This window comes from Heliconius melpomene, chromosome 21 (assembly GCF_056956725.1).
Source record: "Heliconius melpomene rosina isolate 202511_hmr_F chromosome 21, ASM5695672v1, whole genome shotgun sequence".
Classification (NCBI taxonomy): Eukaryota; Metazoa; Arthropoda; class Insecta; order Lepidoptera; family Nymphalidae; genus Heliconius; species Heliconius melpomene.
Window position 1 is genome coordinate 11,320,541 of NC_140409.1, and position 20,484 is coordinate 11,341,024.

General features: G+C 32.4%; 1 protein-coding gene across 2 annotated transcripts in view; it reads left to right on the forward strand.

Annotated features, from left to right (window-relative positions):
• LOC146527253 (glutamate receptor 1-like) overlaps positions 1-20,484 on the forward strand; it is a 207,565-nt gene that overhangs the window by 124,240 nt on the left and 62,841 nt on the right. For both annotated transcript variants that reach the window (XM_085205680.1, XM_085205681.1), the window contains exon 5: positions 16,196-16,323. In XM_085205680.1, coding sequence (XP_085061806.1) covers positions 16,196-16,323 — 128 coding nt within the window. The remainder of the gene's footprint in view (positions 1-16,195; positions 16,324-20,484) is intronic.

Consider the following 20,484-nt stretch of genomic DNA (forward strand, 5'->3'; position numbering starts at 1 on the left):
ACAAACTACTTGACTGCCTAAAGTAACTTTGAAATATTCGAATAATTAATATTAGTTGTGATAATAATTTATTTCTGTAAATAAGAGGGAAACGTTATTAGGTAACCTATAGGTTAGCTAAATAGGTCAGTTATCCAACTCTGATTAAAAGTTTAATTTTGAACTCTATAGTCTATATTAATTGTTTACTGTCACGGCTCTATCAATGTGTAATTTAATTTTAAACTTCTATTAGCTAGGTACTGTACTAAGGTAGGAAATTATTAATACAGTAACTAGTTCACAATGAACGAATAGACACAAACTTGCAAACAAATTGAAAATCAAGTTTCTGTTCAGGCAGATAGCGGATATCAAAGTTTAGGGCTTCAAAGGAGAGTCATAATGCATATGGACTTGACATTATATTATATTTCTTAACATATATATATCTTTCTCGCAACTATGGTTATGGTGTGGTAAGGATTGTTTTTAAGGAAAAAGGAAATGGTACAAAAGCATAAGTTGGTTATTACAGAAGGCAGGCAGTCTTCGTGATGAATAATGCCAAAATAAAATATTCCCAAACAGTAATCCTGCTGGTCCCAAGAACAAAGAGTTAAGACACTCCAGCAACTATTAGCACTTCCTATCTCACATTCTACCAAATTCTTGAGGCATAGCCCGTTGAGTGGTAGAACTCAACACCGCAAAATATCTAGACATTAGTAGCGATAAATATAAAAAAAATATAATGGTATGAGGCTAATTTAATTTAAAAAAAACCCTAAATTAACAATATTTTATTTGAATAAAATAGAAATAAAAAATACTAACAATTTAACAATTGTTATTTTTCAAACGTAAAATAATATGACAAATATAATATACGAATGAACTCACAGTATCAACGTCAACCGCCTTGCCAAACAAGAACAAGACAAAAAAAGAAGATGAGTGGGATCTGTCCCACTCTTCTTCTTAGTAGAATAATTAATCATTAAATAAAGATATCTCTCATCACCAGATGATCATGTAAAGAAGAAAAGTAAGATTAGAATTCACCGATTATCAACCGGTTTTTCTTAACAAAACGTCTAACTAGTCTAGCTAAACTAACTAACTAAACCCAGAAGGATGGGAATATGGAGATCCATATTCAATAATAATGATAACATAACATAATGAACCAAAAATCAATATAACATCGTTATCACATATAACAACAGCATAACTAATTTCTATAGAAACAAAAACTTTTCGATTTCCGTCCGTCACTCCCCATAGTGTTTAGCGAAGTTAGTAGCTGGGACATGCATGCCCGAGCTGGTGACAAATACTAATTTGCGTCGCCAAAGTTCCAATCTTCCTAAACTACGCAATAATTTGACAACTTCAAACTGTCATTTAGATACTCGTGACTTTGAACAGATGGTGCTAGTGCTAAACAAATTAAGCCCGCTAATACCGACCTAGTAATATGTTAGTATGTAAAATGATTACCAAGAACACTTGAGATGTAGCTTAATTGAAATAGCTCAAAATGTATTCTAATATTTAAGTTAGCAACCACTGGATTTTTTTAGGGAAGAAAGATTACAGAAAACATTAGGTTCCCAGGTTCCCTCTGCCTACCCTGCTATGTGCGAGGTACCTGATGACAAGCCAAATTTCCACCGAATTATGAAGGCATTGTGTTTTCATTATCTACTTCGAGTAGGAATGGAACCTCCTGTTATGCTAACCTGCGCCACGACTGGCTGGATTGTATTTCATTACTAATCAAATACAACTAAAAATAAACGATTAAAAATAACCATTCCACTATCGAATACAAAAAAATAATTACAAACTTTTAAACAGCTCGCAAAATATTGATGATTTCATTAATTTGAATAAAGGCGTATGAATAAACAGTATTCACTTTGTTTTGTTATCATATGCATTTTGCAAGCCGTTTCGTTTCACATTGTGCACGGAACAATTGATGCCCGAATGCTTTAAATGAACTTTATTGAATTGTTACAGTACAAGTTCTACTGTTATATAGGGAATAATTATTTTGAAAAATATATCTATATGTGTAACTTATGCCTTAATAAAGTTATATTGTTGGATAATATCCTAGTATTTTCTTGTATATTCATTTGGGTATATGTATTATATTAGCTTTTCATTTATTTTTATATGTTATAAGAAAATATGGGAAAGTGGGGAATTCTGTATCTTAACACTAGGTTCTCTCTGCTTACTCTTCTTTATGGGGGATACAGGCGAAGCTGAAAAAATAAACAACAAGGCTACCGTTTCGCAGTTCAATATAACGTAATTAATATTGTATACGATGATTGTGAGAGCGAATGTCAAAATATTGTAAAATTTGTACTGGGACCATATTTACCTCAAAATGACGTATTTACATTATGGAGTTGACTTAAGTATGACGCTAGTGTTATCTGTAGGATATGTATTATACTGTTTGAATTAAGTAAAACACAGTATTGATGATACTGGAGGAAGGTTAAGTGAAAAGCTTAAGAATCCCCCGGAGGGCACTAAGCACGTATGAAGAAGTTGAGGTCACGGAATGAGGCGATGTTTCTCGCTTGTATGGAGAGACGAGAGAAAGAGAAAAAAGCGCCATTCTCTATTCGACACCAAAGATCAAATACTTAGATTATATGAGGACGGAGCTATGAAGTTAGTTTCAATGTTCTTTTTTAGTTTATTTACCTTGCATGTGACAAAATAGGCAGAGAGACGGAAGGTATTGTCAAGACACTTGGTTTTGCGTGTTCCAGTCGAACTTAGGACATAACGTGGATAGCAACGAGAACAGGGTATACGGTTATTCCATTTGCCACAAGACCAAGGAGTTGTGTACGACAAATTTTATAAATTCATTCGCTTAATTGGTCATTACCTTCAAGTAAATAAGTTACGAACTTTAACGATGATCGCTCCGGCTATTTGAATATTGAATTTGATATTGCTAATTCTGTTAGGAAGATGAATGCACAATTTCCACAGCCAGTTGTTGCTATAGTGAATAAGAAGTTAGATCATTAGAGGGAGTGGAGTGCACTTACAATATGATCTGATAATAAAAACATTTCTTCAGTATTCTGTTTTTAGGGGATTATTTCAAAAGGAAACAATTTTTCCTTTCAAAAGGAAACAAACCCTATGTATCACTTTACTATGTATCACTTTTTATTCCGTCGGTCTGCTCTCTCTTTGCTCCATTTTTCTACAGTACAAATAAAGAACAAACGCGAATAATGTAAATATAGAGGTAAATTTATAGGTGTAGTTCATTTCATACGAAATGGGAATATGGTGACAAAGCGACACATCAAACGATAAAAAATATTAAAATGCAATATCCGGCGTAGAAGAATAGATATATTTTTCATCATCATCATCAGCCTGTCCTCGTCTACTGCTGGCCATAGGCCTCTCCAATGACATGCCACTGAGCTCGATCTTCAGCTCTTCGCATCCAGCCGTTGCTCGCCACTTTGCGAATATCGTCACCCCATCTAACTGGAGGACGTCCTACATTACGCTGGTCGGGGCGTGTTCCCCACTCTCAAACGCCCTAATATATTTTTATGTTTATTTTTTTTATTACTTACTAAAAATCTTTTTTTGATTTCTAGCTTTACTTTTAAAATCATTCACACAAATGTCATCCTAATGGTTGCGAACTGTAGGTACCACCCGTTGACATACAATTATAAAAGTGGTAGAGTCTGACTCGCACTTGACCGGTTTTTTTTAACTCTACAACTTATTTAAGCAATTTTTACTGCATAAAATTATAAGCAGTATATAATAATTTACAATTTTGTTGTACCACACCTCATTTCTCCAAGCACGTAAGATCGTAATACTTGCACGTGATCTGTCTCCCATCATATCTATATATCTTTGGATTTGAGATTAAAGATAAAATTATAAAGAGGGAGATGGGGATAAAAGTGATACAATATTATACCATACATCTATGTACATTTTTTATTGTATATTTGACAAGCTTTTAATATTAACTCGTTGGTTATTGATATCGGTGGAAATATATATTTTTATAAAAAAAAATATAATTTAATTAAAATAAGTCAGCTGCGCGCTGTATACCGCACACTACAGGGGAGGCTGAGGGAACCTAGTGTTACACTCCGTTCCCCATTTTCTGCAGAATCCTGGAAGCATTGCGTGTTGACTGAGAAATGAGAATAGATAAATGAGCAAAGAAATGGAAATATAAACGTAAATAAATATTTCACTTCCTCGAGTGGGGATCGAACCGATTGATTTTTTTTTTTTTTTTTTTTTTATTATAAAGTAACACGAAACAGAATATCAGCATCTAAGCAAAATAAGCGTAAATTGTATTGCATTTAACCCTCTTGTAGGGACTAACTATATTTTGTAAATAATAAATAAGACAGCGTGTAGAGCCGGGAGTTCTGTAGGGCGATTAGCATCACAATGAAGTTCATTTTTCCTTGCCGAGTCACTTGTTTGAGAAAATCTATGTTGATTTTTTGAAAAATTGTTTTTGAAATTGTGTTTGTCCTTGTACTTTACACACAATGGCGTATTCGCATTCTCTTTTAAATTTTTCCCATTTTTATCTAGAAACCCATGAATTTTAAACATAGCACGTAGTGTTTATGTACATAAATTTTTATGTAAAGCTATAGTTGTTATGACTTCCCACTCATAATATTATGTTATGGCATGAGCAAAATATAAAATGGCATTAATTAAAAAAATAACCAGTTATTGTGTTAATTTAGTTTACTTTATTACCCTACAAACTTAAAGCGAAATAATATCTAAAAAAAAATTTTAGTATTTGAATAATATAGACAATTTTGTATGTATTTTCCTATTTTATAACATTACCTCTTTTTTACCATACAATTTTCACACTTCTTGTGTTCTCCGTACAACGTGACAGTGACATTGTCGAAGTGATTGTTGAGCAACTGGGACGCTCGGGACGTGATAAACTAATATTTTTTTCTAACACGCTGAATCCCGCACTCACCAAGGTAGGCAGAGGGAGCCCACTGTTAAGATGCTCCATTCCCCATTCTCCGCCAAATCCTGGAGATCGTTAAAATGAAAATATAAAATATTTCATTTCAATGTCGCGTTAATTCACACGCTTGTGCCCCTGCGCCTTGACTGGCCTCATAACCAATCATAATTTAAAATATCGTTAATATATATAAATAAACTGTAACTAATTCAATATAAAAGCTTAAAGAGGAATATAATCATTGGAACACATTCCATTACTCAGCAGGCTCGAATTCCTTGCGAACCAAATAGCGCCTAGACTTGCTATCTACGCTATGTGACTTGCAATGTGTTATCTGAACATTGGCACGAGATACAAGATATTTTTGTTGCTAATATCTTAAATTACTCTTCGAATTTATTATTTAAACTGAAAATAAAACTAACAAATATATTGAAGCCAGTCGTGACATAAAGGCACAATTGTTTAACATTTTTTTCATTTCTTCCCTCTGGTATCGAGGTTAAGCGCGGCGTTGAGCTACGCCAGTCCAAAATTTGGCAGAAAATGGGAAATGGAATCTTCTTAACACTAAGTTTCATCTGCCTACTCTACTACGTGCGGGGTACAGCAAAACTATTCGAATCATAGTTCCTTAGACTGAAGCGTTCAATCAAACAAACTCTCCGGCTATCTCACACTTTGTTCAAATTGAGACATTTCCGTTCCCTATTAATAATAATTAATATTAATATTATAGATCTAATATTTTTTAAATACAAATTCTAATGAATTTCTTGTTACATGTATAAAATAAATAGAATATTTTAATCAAAATTTCATTTATAAGAACATTTACTATATCGTGTTACATCGATATAACATAAGATTAAAATCATGTATGGCTTCCGACTTTGATTACAGTATCGGTTTAATATGATGGTTCGATGTACTTTACTCTACCGTTACTTGCACTAATAAAATTAAATTTTAATATATTATTGATATTCTTTGTGTTGGAACGAATCAATCTTAAGTTGCTGTTTTCATTATATTGACTAGATTTAGAAGGAACCTGGGGACCTAATATTACATACAACTATCTTTTTATATAAAATCTATGTAAGTTTTTCATACAAAAGGGAATTCGTAAGATTTCAATAAATTTGATAGATGTTTATTATGAAATTTTTCATAAACATAACGTATATACTCGACTTTTTATAGCACAGTTAGCTTTAATAAATAAATTAAAATGAATAATTTCACCAAGGTAATATCTAAAAACCGAAAGCGGAATTCGTAGAGAATTTGCATGAGAGTCATCGCGGGAGCAAATTATCCGGACGCACTTTGTTGCACGTACGAATATTGTAGTCTACTACGACACAGAGCATGCACAGCTTTGTTGTGTTTATTTGAAAATAATTTTAATTTGTATGTAAAGTATAATTAATTGAAAATGGTGAAACAAATTGTATTAATTAACTCTATAAAAATCAAAACAGTAATTATAAAATTAATTAGGATAGAGTAAAATAGAAGTTATGTACATTTATTTATATCTATGACTGTACATTTTAAGGGGAATTAAGTTAAATTTCGACGTAACTTAATGAGAACGTATAGCTTAGTGGTCACGACGCATAGCCAGTTTCGAAGAAGCACAGATTCAAATCCCACAACGTTCAAATTTCATAAAATTTTCTAAAAAACTATTAATAAATGTCACTTCTCCATGATTACATCAACGGAACCACAATGAACCATTTAGGTAATATGATGAAGCTGACACTTGCCCCGATTGTATGCTAAGGCTGGAACATAAAGGACCATGTAGCCGTGGCACCGCGGTAATCTCCTGCACTTTTGTGCCAGTGTAATCTGAAATCGATAAGTACTAGCTGCTGCGGAGGAAGTATTTACCTGGTCGTGTTGATAATAAGGCAGGAAGTCGTTTTTTTTGGTGATACGTCGCTTATATGTTTGTCTTATTAATTTGTGTAGTTATATATACATTTTATAAGCAATATTATTTTTTTTTGCTCTAATATAAATTAATAAATATATTACTTACAAATTAGTACTTAAATAAAAAGAAAATGTTATAAATGTCGTTAAATGTTGAAATTTAACGTCAAAATAAACTCCGTCAAAGTAAGCAAAAAGTTTCGTCGTATAAGAATCGTCCCAAAAAAGGTACATCAGGCCATAACACTGGAAAGAACTATGTTTAAAAGAATATCTCGACACAGAGTCAATATTTGTTGAACTCGCAGCCGAAAAATAGGTGTTGCCTAGACTGTAATGAGAAAAGTTGGACGGTAAATATGGAATACTTAACATGTTTGAAAAGAAATAACAAAGATAAACATAAAAAAGCAACGATTTAAACTTCTTCTTTTTTATGTTCTGGCTCGTATTCTAAAGCGTCTTTAGAGTTTTTAAGCTTTTAAGTTGATAAAAGGACATTTAAATTGTTTTGATTTACTTTTATTTGATTTCGAATCAAGATTTCAAATGTAAACGATGAGAAATTGATTTTTAGTGTACATACTTAAATACATTTTAAAAAGCATCATACATGAGCACTGCATTGTTGAATCACTGCAATATAGTTGATATTATTTTGATTTATCTATGGCGGTAAAATTAAATAAATATTATAAAATATATTAATTTAAAAAAAAGAATATAATATATCATGAAAAATACTAAGCCGTCCTTATATATAGAAGTAGAAGTATTAAACATTTTCGCATTAGAAACCATTATAATTCTTCAAACTCATTAAAATACAAATCTAAACAGTATATTAAAATAATAATTTTGTAGTTTCAAGTATATCAAACGTGTATACAATTTTTTCTACACTTTATATATATGAAATATATATATAAATAAAATATTATAATTCATATAAAAATCTAAGATCTCGTTTAAATTATATTTGCAACAAAAATTCGTAGTGAGCTTTAAAAATCATTAATAACGAAGTAAAAAGTTTGAATTCTGGATGAAATCAAGAATTACTTAGTGCCTGATTTGTCTCGACTCGAATGAGATTGCCGTAACGTCGATTTATTTACCAAAGAAATAAGAAGCGCACATAAAATGCTTCTTATACTATACAAACACACATCCAGAATGGAAGCGTGTGCGCTACTTTTACGTGAGCACCATATAGGGAAATATGTTTCAAACCCATACCTAAAAACTGTACTGTATTATGTGCGATGCAGCTACAAATATATACAAAAATACTATTAGACCGTTAGTCACTAAGTTTCCTAAAAAGGAAAAATGGAAACCTCATAGGAGGATTTGTTGTCCATCTCTCCGCGTGGAGGAAAAGGTTTCAAGCTAAAATTAATATCATATATTTGACTGGCACTTAACTAGTTTCTTTATCTTCATCCAGCATCTGTAGTTAATATATTTATTTAAAAAAGAAACAATTCTATGCAAATTTAAAACGCTAATTCACTTTTATCGGATAGACATTTTCATTTTATGTTCTGTCTAGAAATATTTCTTCTTTTTCACAAGAAGTTTCTTTATAAATAATGATATTTATGATGTTTTCTTTACATAAAATGGGGGAAAATAGCGCTTCGGAGCTTCATAGAGGATCATGAAAGCTCTCAAATGTGTTTGCTCTAAATACTATACCAGTGTACGTATTACAATATAGGTCAAAACATTTACGGGCAGGCGAATAAAAATAATTGTCAGATTACACAAATATCAAAAAGAAAGTTTTTCATTATTCAAATTGCTGAATTTTTTAAATTAAATACTGCTTTCTAAGTAATGCTTGCGTACGTATTATAGTTATACTTTTATTTTTTGAGGTCTTTTGGTTTCTTTTTAGCTTGACAACGTATAGAAAATCTTGTCATTTTCTTTCGATTTGTCATGTAAAAAAAATTCCAACCAAGTCCAAATCCCAGTGTAAACCTAACCAAAAACAAACTAAACTATTACACCTCAAAGTAACATTTATAAGCACTAACCGTTCGTACTCGCCCACCCGACGGTGGCCAGACGTGACCGTACTACGGAACTACAACGGGTTTATTTGCTTTTTTTTATTACCGCATCCATATTTCAGGACTACCAACAATATGGGAGCTAACACTAAACGTGCGTGGGAAAGATGATATGCTACTCAATATTCTTAACAAAACTTAGACCAAACAAGGCCTTCTTAAACGCTTAGTTTACCTTTTCTATTAAATTTTGGTAGATTTATACTTATTTTAGGAGGAATAAAAGTTTGAAAGTAATAGAATTGAACCTGTGCCTCTTGGAAATTATCCAAGCTGGCGATTACGTTCAAAATTTTTATACTTTTCCTAAAATAACAACTTTTCTTTTCTAAGTGTTAATATTTGTTAGATTTCTTAGTTAAACAATTTTTAAAGTGTACTGAAAGTGAAAATGGATAATAGATCACTATATTCTGACATTCCTTTGATTTACTATATAAAATTCAGAGTATATAAACATAAAATAGGAAAAACGAAAAACCTTTAACCTTTCTAACACATGTTAGAAAAAAAATACAGTCGAATTGATAACCTCCTTCTTTTTGAAGTCGGTTAAAAAATATGCAATTACGTAATGGTGCAATTTAGATGTGTCTTGCGAACTCTTTCTAACGACCTAGTGCTGCATTTAAGATATAGATAATAAAAACATGTTTATACAAAAACGGGAAAGATTTTAATACCAATGTGAGAGTGGGTAGACACAGACAAACAGTCGAAATAGAGTAGACTAGACTAGACTAGACTAGACAATAGACAAAATTTTGAAAAATGGGTTCCATTATATTGAAAACTAGCAGACCCGCGAACTTCGTATCGCCTAACAGTCGATTTTTTTTAATATGTATTCTGCTATTAGCGACACCGGGTCAGCTAGTAAGATAAAAAAATAAAAACTTAAATCATTTTTAATTCTTATAATATTCATTAAAAATTATAATAAAAATAACAATTTCCGATATCTTATTATGATGCCTACTTATTATATTTTATTTTATTTTTACTTATTCTAAATTCAGTTTCATTTTCATTGTAGTACTTTATGGTACACGTTATTTTTTGCTTGGTTATCTGGCGCGTAAACAAACAGAGCAGATGGTTTTCCAACACGGGAACAGACAACATACAATAGACCATGCGAGAAACATGAGTTTTCTATATTAATACCACAAACACTTAATAACTGCCCCTGGGATTTGTTTATAGTCATTGCGAAAGCAAGCCGTACTGGAAACTGTAGTCTTTTAAGCTCGAATGGTATGTCAGTCGAAATCATTGGGATGCGCGGTATCAAAACGTCTTCTCCTTTATACTTTCCTTTCAATATGATTGCTTCTATTACGTTATTCATTATTTTTTTATCGCTAATCGTGTGCCGTTACAAAGTTTCAGTTGGTTAATATTTCGCAACATTATAACTACACATTCAAGATTTAATTGAAGGTTGTGAGGCGACAATCCTGGCAAATCAAGTGAATTTAAAAATTCCGGTGGATAGTTCACGACATCATCTTCATTAGTTGCCGTATCAACTGACTTATGAGTCCTTATTTTGCCAGGAATGCCATCTTGAAAATTTATATTTAATTCATTTACATCAGTGTGTTTGGCAGCCAGTAAAGCTCTTTCGCTCAACCAGTTATGGAATAAATAATCAGCAACATTTGGAAGTACTTTATGAATGAGTTCATTTTTTAATTACGTTAACTGACAAAAACTATCAGGAAAGGTGATGCAGCCAGTCAGCGTATATATAGGAATTCTTGCTTAAATGTAATACCTTGACATGTTTCCACAATTTCAGTGAAACGTTTAAGTTTCGACAACATGAATTCAGTTCATCAGCTTGCATTGAACGTGGAACCATTGGCAATCCTCCTCCTTATAATAAAATCATTGCGCCACCAAATTGATTGGCAAACTGAGTTTTTACAATAACCTTACAATATTGGCAAGCAGAGTTCATAGGTACAATAGCAACACAGGTGTAGGCACTACTGACATCAATTGATATATCGTAACAAAAAGCAGCTCGATTCAAATTTGCAACATTATCAGTCAACTATCGTGGTCAGTACGATTAGATTCTTCTGGCTAAATTTGTCCACCGCCTTATAGAAGGCATATTTAGTAAGTCACAAATACACAACACTTTATTAATTTTATAAAATTTGTGGCTTTTAGATTTAGTAATATAGACGCACAATGAGACGTTTACATTTCAATTGACATCTTACCACAGAAATATTGACAAATATTGACATTAATAGACTGAGATCCCAGGGCCCCCAGACCTACATCATTTTAACAAAGCTGAAATTTTGAGGATTGATAGTCTAATATGTACTTAAGACTCTCTAACTTAAAAAACCTTCAGAGATAGTGCCAACTTAAAGCACACCTTCAGTTGCGCTAAAGAAGAAAGTCTCTTTTTTTTCTCATTTATTTATGTACCACACAATAAAGAAAGTACAGAAAATTTATGATAACAGAATAAATGTGTACAATGGACAACTTATCTCTAATAGAGATCTCTACCAGAAACCCCTGAATGTAGCGGATTTTAACATCCATTAGAAATGATTCGGGTGCGGTATTTTAATATAATGTTAATAATAATAATAAACCTACATACAAATATACATAATATTAATAAATATTACTATACCTACATAAATATATACAATGACATAAAAGAGTTGAAACAGAAAAAGAAAATTAATAAAAAAAAGACAAAGCGACTACTAAAGATTCTAATTGAGATTAAGAAATGTTGTTTTAATTTGATTTTAATAGTATTTAGAGATGGATTGCCCGACAGTATAGAGTTAGGTAGTGAGTTCCATAAGCGCACTGCTTGAGCTGTGAAGGATTTTTCATAGAAAGAGGTATTAAGTATAGGGCGCTCAAGCTTTGTACAATGTACATGTCGTACATGTACAAGTCTTTCACTTGGAAGTGTCAATTGAAAACGCTCCCTTAAGTAAGGAAGAGAGTTTTTATATATGTTTTAAAGTAAAAAATGTATACTTCACATTCTTCCACGTGGACCTTTACTTCTGCCTACTACTTGTGCCTTTAGACGTCCTAAAGGTTCTTTAAAATTGGGGCAAATTACATTAAAGTAAATCTAAAATTTAAAATATATTATTTACGGACTATTTCAAGACCCCTCTAGCCCCAGACCCTAAGCAACCATATCAATCCGATGGCTTTATCATTTTCCCAAAAAGCGATATACCGTTATTTTTCTCTACCTCTGTAAGGATCCCATTTTCATGTTAGTGAGTAAGCATACTGTCTTAACTACATGTAAGAGTATTAGTTCTCAAAATTTCAGCTTTGCTAAAATGACGTCGGTCTGGCGGCTCTGGGATCTTGGGCTATAATATTTATACGATACTAACGTCACTCAATTTTGTCTTCCAGGAATCCAGCTACTAACATTTAAACTTTATAGTAGGGTATTAAAGTCCAAATTGACTTTTAAGTAGATAGTAATACGAATCTTTTGTATGGGAATATAGAAAAGTCATGTTTTTGGACCTTTTCTGGTAATTTTTTATTTTTTTCTGTCTGTTAGAACCATCCTCGTACTTCAAGGAATATTATAAAAAAAGAATTAGCAAAATCGGTTCAGCTGCTCTCGAGATTTGCGCTTAGCAACACATTCAGCGATTAATTTTTATAAAAAAGAAGATATTTCGTATATTTTATTGATATTATAAAATTACTTTTGCCTCGTTCCAGAGTGAGGTAATGAAAATATTAAATATTTCATTTCTTCAAGTAGGAATCGAACTCAGAACCTGTCGTGTATATAGTCGCGTGCTTGTGCCACTGCGCCACAACGGGCCTAAAAATTATAAGAATGTAACATTTTTTTTCTGTGATACACATATATGTTACCGATTTATGGATTTTTTTAAAATTTTTTATTTGAATATATTTACTTAAATTTATATCATTTGGTGTTGAACCATTTTAAATAATAATTATGGTATTACGTAAACGTCAAAACAAATGTTTATTACGTAGAATAATTTATTTTAAGACGACTGACGAATTATATGTAATAAAGTTTAGCTGGGTGACTGGGGTTTCACATTGGATCCAATTTTTTTTTATGTCAACAGAAAATGCTCATCACGTTGAATAACTTTTCCTAATTCGTTGTATTGATATCTCTTATAGATTAGGCGGGCTGCTAGGGTCTCACGTCAGGTATTCGGACTATCAAAATAAATTATAGCCTATATGTTGCCGAAGACTAATAGCTATGCAACAAAAGAAGTTTCATTTAAATCTGTCCAGTAGTTTTTGAGTTAAAGAGTCACAACAGACAGACAGACAGACAAGAATTCCAAAAATCATATTTTTACCTTCTATTAGTTGTATTGAGTCCCCCTGAAGTGTTTTTTTTAGTTTATATTCAATGTACAGATTTTACCCCCTTTACAGTTTTATTATATATATAGATGTCCTTGAAAAAAATTGAATATTTGTCTGTTTCCTTATAACTCTATATGGCGTTGTTTCCAAAATGTCTATCGCCGTTGACCCTAGTGACTTGACTTTTATCGGTCCCAAAGGAAAACTTCTATTTAAGTGGCGACGACACTTATACCTTTATGTACACTCGAGACTACAACCAGTGTTTTCTAATATATTTTTATTGTTTATTAAAAATAAATAGTGTTATAAATATAAGTTTTTATATAAATATATATTTTTTTATTTAGAAAAAGGTTATATTCAATGTACATACTTTTTAGTTTAGTTAGCGAAAAAAAATAAACAGTCGTGAATTTCGTCGTGATGAGAATCCAAGAAAACGGCCTAAAAAGCTTCTAAAAATGGCAAAAAAAATCCGTAAAAATCCGGTAAAATCCGTAATATCCTTAATTTCAGAATTGTACGTCTACGGGAAGTAAATGTTTTTTTGTAAAAATAGGCCAACTTAAGCCCATATGCTTAAGCACTCATTTTGTATAAATTGATGTGCAAATATAAGTTTGTAATTTTTTTCATGAAATACCTATAAATTTTAACTTTTCGAATTTTTCTCTAAGTTTGTATTATAAGTAAGTTGTCTTATACAGCATATATTTTTATTAAATTAGCGAATCAATTTTACATTTTTAAATATAAATTATTATAAAAAAAAGATACATTTAAAAATATAAAAAAGTATTATTATTATATTATTATCGTCTTATTATTATTAGTTCTCATTTTGTGCCTAATTTCATAACTGAAGGTCTACAGGAAGTTCCCTATAGATTTTGATTATGCTAATTTTAGACAATACATAGCAAAAAAATATATAGCATAAATGCTAGTATCTTTTGATGGCATTGACTTAATAGCTTCATAGATATTAATTTTTTCTTTATACCTCCACGCGTTCTTGAGATAAATGGTCTTGACAGACAGACAACAAAGTAGGGAAGCAGAACCCTTATAGGATCACTTTCTCCTTTGCGGTACGGAACCCTAATATTGTAACCTTAGCTTTATCTACTTGTTTAACAAAAAATTACAACAATTCAATGTCAGCACTAACCCGTGAGAGATGTTCCTTGAAAACTTACTCGAGTTATACTTACTTATATATTAATTTATTTATAATTAGAGGCGCGGGTTCAAATCCCGCTACGTTCAAATTTTTATGTTTTCTTAATAATTATTTAACTATCAAAATACAAACTATTACCGATGTATTTTCATATGAATTCAGTCGTAATAAGCGATCATTTCTGTGTTCAACACTTTGTGCATTTCCTCCGCACAAAATAACATAGAGTTTTGTACTCTTAGAAAATTAATTATACATTTTGTTGAAAATTAGTTATTCATTTTCATTATTTAAAACAAACTTGTAGAACTATAGAGCGGGGTGAAGTTTAGCCTAAACTTCCCTTTGCATATAATAAAAGAAAACATTCCAAAAAAAACATTTATGAGAATGATAGGACATTCTCATAAATGTTTTTTTTTGGAATGTTATAATAAATAAAATAAAATTATAACTATAAAATATTTTCATAATATAAAAAATATAGTAAAACACCAAGCAATTGCTCCCTCTTACTTGTTAATACAAACTAGTAAGTAACTAGCGAAGATTATAGAAGTACATTTTCTTGAACAACATTGATACACGCGTTGCAAAGACAACTTTGCGCCTTGTTATTTTTGTGCTACTCGATTTATTCGTGCTCGTTAGTTCATCGAATAACTTCAATTCGTATAAATGATCATAAGTAAGTGGATTTAAAATAAAAATCTGTTTTTACAGGGCTGAGGAAATGTATTTTTAAATTAATAATTTAATTATTAATATATATTAGATTAATATCTTCTAATTAATTAGCAAAACTAATAATAGAATTGCCAAAACTAGTTTATTCGATAAAACTTTAGTTTTCAATGGTTGTTTTTTCATTACAAATTAACAATCTTTATGGACATATGGTCTATATTTTAATTCAACTAATTATTAAATTGTTATATAATATGAGTTTACATGGAAAATTGTAAAGTTTTTCATGAAATATTAAAAATTCTACTATTCCAAGAAATAAAGATTACTTTACAAGGATCTTTAGCGACATTATTATATTTGTGGGAGTACTTGGTTTAGGCAAACCACTGGGTTTATTACAAGGAAATTACAGTTACCCTTATCTTTTTACTATTATTGTATAACAATATTAAGTAATCTATATAAAAACTTCACTCTGTAAGAATTTTAAAGTATTTTGGCCTCGTGTTTGCTTATTAATATGGCATAATTTACATTATATACTCGTAGATGTTTAGACTTCTTGCATTATAGCGAGCTATTCGTCCTGCATATAAGCAGGGTAAGCAGAGGGAGTGTTAAGACATTCCATTCCCCACTTTCCGCGAATTTTCGAGACATTGGGCGTTAAGTGGCGACATTCAACGCCGAGTTTTATCGTTTTACCAGGGCGAGAAAATTAAAATATTTATTTATTTAATTCCCCCTAATGGGAACCGAGCCCACGAACGTCGCGTTTACTGTCACTCTTGTATCACTGCTCTACGATAGCCAACCAGCCAACATAATGAAATATTAATTAAAATACATTTATTGTTTCAGTATGCAATCAGTTTTCTCGCGGCGTGGTCTCCATGCTAGGCGCCGTTGCCCCGGACTCATTCGACACCTTACATTCCTATACTAACACGTTCCAAGTGCCCTTCGTGACTCCGTGGTTCCCTGAAAAGGTAAGATTTTATTAAGGTTTTATTACCCTTTAAGATCTATAATTATTACATAAACAATGGCACACTTGCTCTCCTGCCAAACTGTGCGTCTGCCTGCTCGTTTGCCGATCTGACTATAGCAACGGATAAAGCAGTCAGCGTGGCTAAGCATTGGTAAACCTCAATTGGAGCAATCCAATCTTATGAAATGATGTAGAAGACCTGGAACCGAGATATGTGGAATGTATTTTATTCTTTTGCTTACTAATCTCAATTTGCTTACTAATCTCAATTGCTTTCGTAATTCGTGTCGTTATCTTAATATTATCTTTTTAAAGACATTATCCATACATTGGAAGCTAAATTTTCAGCTGATTTTGTTATAATTTTGTTGAACATAATAATTTATATAATATTTTATTTATGACCTGATTTAGATAAAACAAACACAAAACGTTAAGGCAAGTAGGAAGTTTCCTAAAGAGAGTGGAGTGTCTCAGGATTAAGCTCCCGGATTCCCTTTATCTACCCTGCTATGTCTGATATATCATAAAGATAAAAAAATCAAAGTATGACTAAAAACTACCCAACTGAAATTCAACGGCGTTACATTTATTCTAAAAACATTTTAAAATAATAACTACTTATATATTTTATGAATTTTGCTACTTCAAGATTAACACTAACAAGAAGTTACTTAGAAGAGTCTAGGCATGAGCATGAGTGTAAATATTAGTATGTAGGTTGCTTTAAAATAATGTAATTTTTCAAATGTACTACAAAAATTCGCGGTGTACCCTAAAACGTATGGCTGGCGGGCGCTGGCACTCACTGTAATTAGTCTGGACGGACAAACGAAAAACAAAATAACCTTTTATGTTTTAGTATTTTTAGCTAGTAAAGCTAAACATTCAAAGAGAAGTTCTCATAATGATGTTTACATAACAAAAAATTATATATATTTAGCTTTATGTCTGGTAATTTCAGTATAGGTAGAAAAAAAATATGGTATAGTCACTTCGCTCCCCACTTTCCACCAATTTTTGGAGGTAGTGTGTATTGAGAGGTGGAACTCACGCCACACAACGCCGTGCTTTTCGTCAACAGCAGAGACAAGAAAAAAAGAAAATGAAAATATTAAATATTTAATTTTCTCGAGTGGCAATCGAACCCACGACCTTACGCTTGCGCCCTTTCTCCGCTTCTTGACTATTTAATACTTATTCCTGCTGCTTACACTGCCCTACTGTACGATACCCTCAATTATATAACATACTTTATAATTCACGGAAGACTAATATATTATATCGCCGTAATCCGTCTTGATGAAGATGCTGTTCAAGCCTAAGACAATAGTGAATCAGAAATTAGACAGAAATGCATCTAGCTATCTTAGTTTAACCATAGATTGCGGTGCGTGTCATATTAAATATTCAAACCCTTAATAGCATCTTCAGCTTAATACTACTTAATATAATGTACTTGAGGTCGTCCTGGCTCAGGAGCACAAGTGTGTAATTATAAACACGACTGGTTGTGAGTTCGATACCCACTCGAGGAAATGAAATATTTATTTAAATATATATAAGCCCGGTGTTGGGTTCTGCTACTCAATAACGTAATGCCTCGAAAAATTGGATGGCCGTGGGGAACAGTGTCTTAACATTAGGTTCCCTCTGACAATCTACCTCTAGTCCAATCTGCACAATTGGGAAGTGTTTAGCTATTTGCGATCGATCTCAATCTGGTGGAAGATTAATTTTAAAATACTTCTATTTCTTCAGTACGCCAAAATAAAATTGAACAATTCCCGCCGCGTAAGTATAGTACAAAACAATTATATACCGTTAGTTTCTATTGCTGTATACTTTTTCTTGTAACGTACTGTATTCTTTGAAATAATCATCTAATATCTGTATTTTTTTTATTAAAAATAATTTCTGCAATGTGAAGATAATTTTATAGATACTTTGATCTTTCAAAATTCATATTCTAGTCATACCAATCTTCTTACGCAACTAAAACACTTCAGCTTTTGCATACTAATTTTATTATGTCGAAGTTTTCACAAATTCCTATTTCATACATTTGACCCATCGCCGTGTATTCCAAAAGCTTAAAAGATCAAAGACAATTTTGTCCTCTTCCTTAAAATTAAATTTCTTTGGGAGCCAGATAAATTGTGTCAAGAAGCCGAAAAGGTAAAAAGCCATAGTAAAATAAAAGAGACATTCTTATAAATGACACGAGAATTAATTTAAGAATCTTTTATAACTTCTTTCTTATTAATGTTATATATTAACGCGTTGGTTTAATGTGATAATAATGTAACCTGTGATAGAAAATAAATGAAATTAAGCAGAAGAAGCATATTAAGCATTAAGAAAGGAAGCAAGTCGAGGCAATTTCAAAAATTTGGCGGAACGTGGGTCATAGTGTGTCTTAACACTATGTGCTCACACGAGCATTGCCTCGGTTTCCGAATTCCTGGTAGAACTAGCAGTAGCGACTGATCATCCCTTCAGCCACGCACCCCTCGCACTGTTTGGCTGCTTGGGTTGGGGTAATTTTTTATAGAGGTTTTCTTCCTCGCAGTCCGGCCGGTAAAGGCAAGACCCTCGGTTCCACCCACGATTAAGAGACATGTTCTGATATTCTCGGCGCTGGCACATATACCACTGCACCTGCGTGGCGGTAGAGTGAGTACACACCACGCACGCCCTCCCAGTTTTCACACTGTGTCCTCTGCTTGTCAGAGGAACACGCGGAAGAATGGCGTCACGTCGGATTATTCGCCGACGAGCAATCATTACCCAAGGAAGAATCCTGTGTGTAATGATTACTCGCTGCCCAGGGTGCACCGGCACGTTCACTGCTCGTCCCCCCGAATGCCAAACGCATTCGAAAAGGGGCCAGCAGCAAGCGCACACTCGAGGAGGTTATCCGACTTCGCACCCCATCCTTCTACGTACCCTGCTGTAAGCTGGATACAGCGTGAAGAAGAAAAACAGGTCAATCAAGTAGGTCAACAGGAAGTACAACTTGACAAAAATAATGCCTAAATTTGCGAGCTATGCACTCATTTTGTATGAAATAAACTACCGTTATAATTTTAATGATAATTTAATGACTTTTAAAGTTTACTTATAGCAAAAAAATAAAGTGTATGGAGTCCCACCCAATATCAAGCAACATTTATAAAATTCGTGGAAAATTAAAAGCAGCACGTTTTATTATTAGGTTTTCCCTGTCTACTACATCAAGAAGGACGACTAATATTAAAAAATATTATAGGAATTACATGAAAATTATGCTCTGTTTCAGTTTTTGATAACGAGCTCGAACACACAAACGTTATATGTATTGAAAATAAACTCAGAAAAAGCAATAATTACACCCAAATCACACTTAAAATTACTCACCATTTTAGTTCATATAATCCTGATATCCAACTTTAATTACGAAACATTATTAACGGAAGATATATTCAAATGGACGCGCATACAAATATATCCATCAACTCCGATATGTACCAATATAATTAACGTAAAATTTAATGAACCAGTAATAGTTACATAAATATTAGGTGAAATGTACATAAATTACACTAGCCGCAAATTAGTTTGGCCTTGCAATAGTATGAGACCGCAAACGGGTTGCACATGCCTTAAACTCCCATTATGAGACACTAGTGACCCCCCCAGGCTCCTTCCCAACTTCAAAACTATCGCTATAATTTGTACAATATGGCCGGAGTAAAACCAATTTACAACTAGATTAGCCTTATCACTACCTCACCTGTTCACTCAAATATTTTGGAACGTTTTTACTTTTATAGTATAACTAGCGGCCCGCTCGCGGCTTCGCCTGCGTGAACTATGTTATTATTAATTTCTGTCTCCATGAGTACCTATGTCTTATAAGTGACGTCCAAGCAAAATTTGTCCTAGCATTTGTAGTAACGAAGTTTCATACAAACTTTCAATCCCAAAAAGATTGATCCCTTAGATGTCGAATATTACAAATTCCCGTCTTAGCGAGCACCTACGTTCTATAAGTAACTCCTATGCAAAATTACAGATTACTAGCACTTGTAGTTCCTGAGATTTCGTGATGAGTGAGTGACCTTTCGATTTTATATATATAGATTATGGTTATTTTATTTATTATCCTCCCACGATT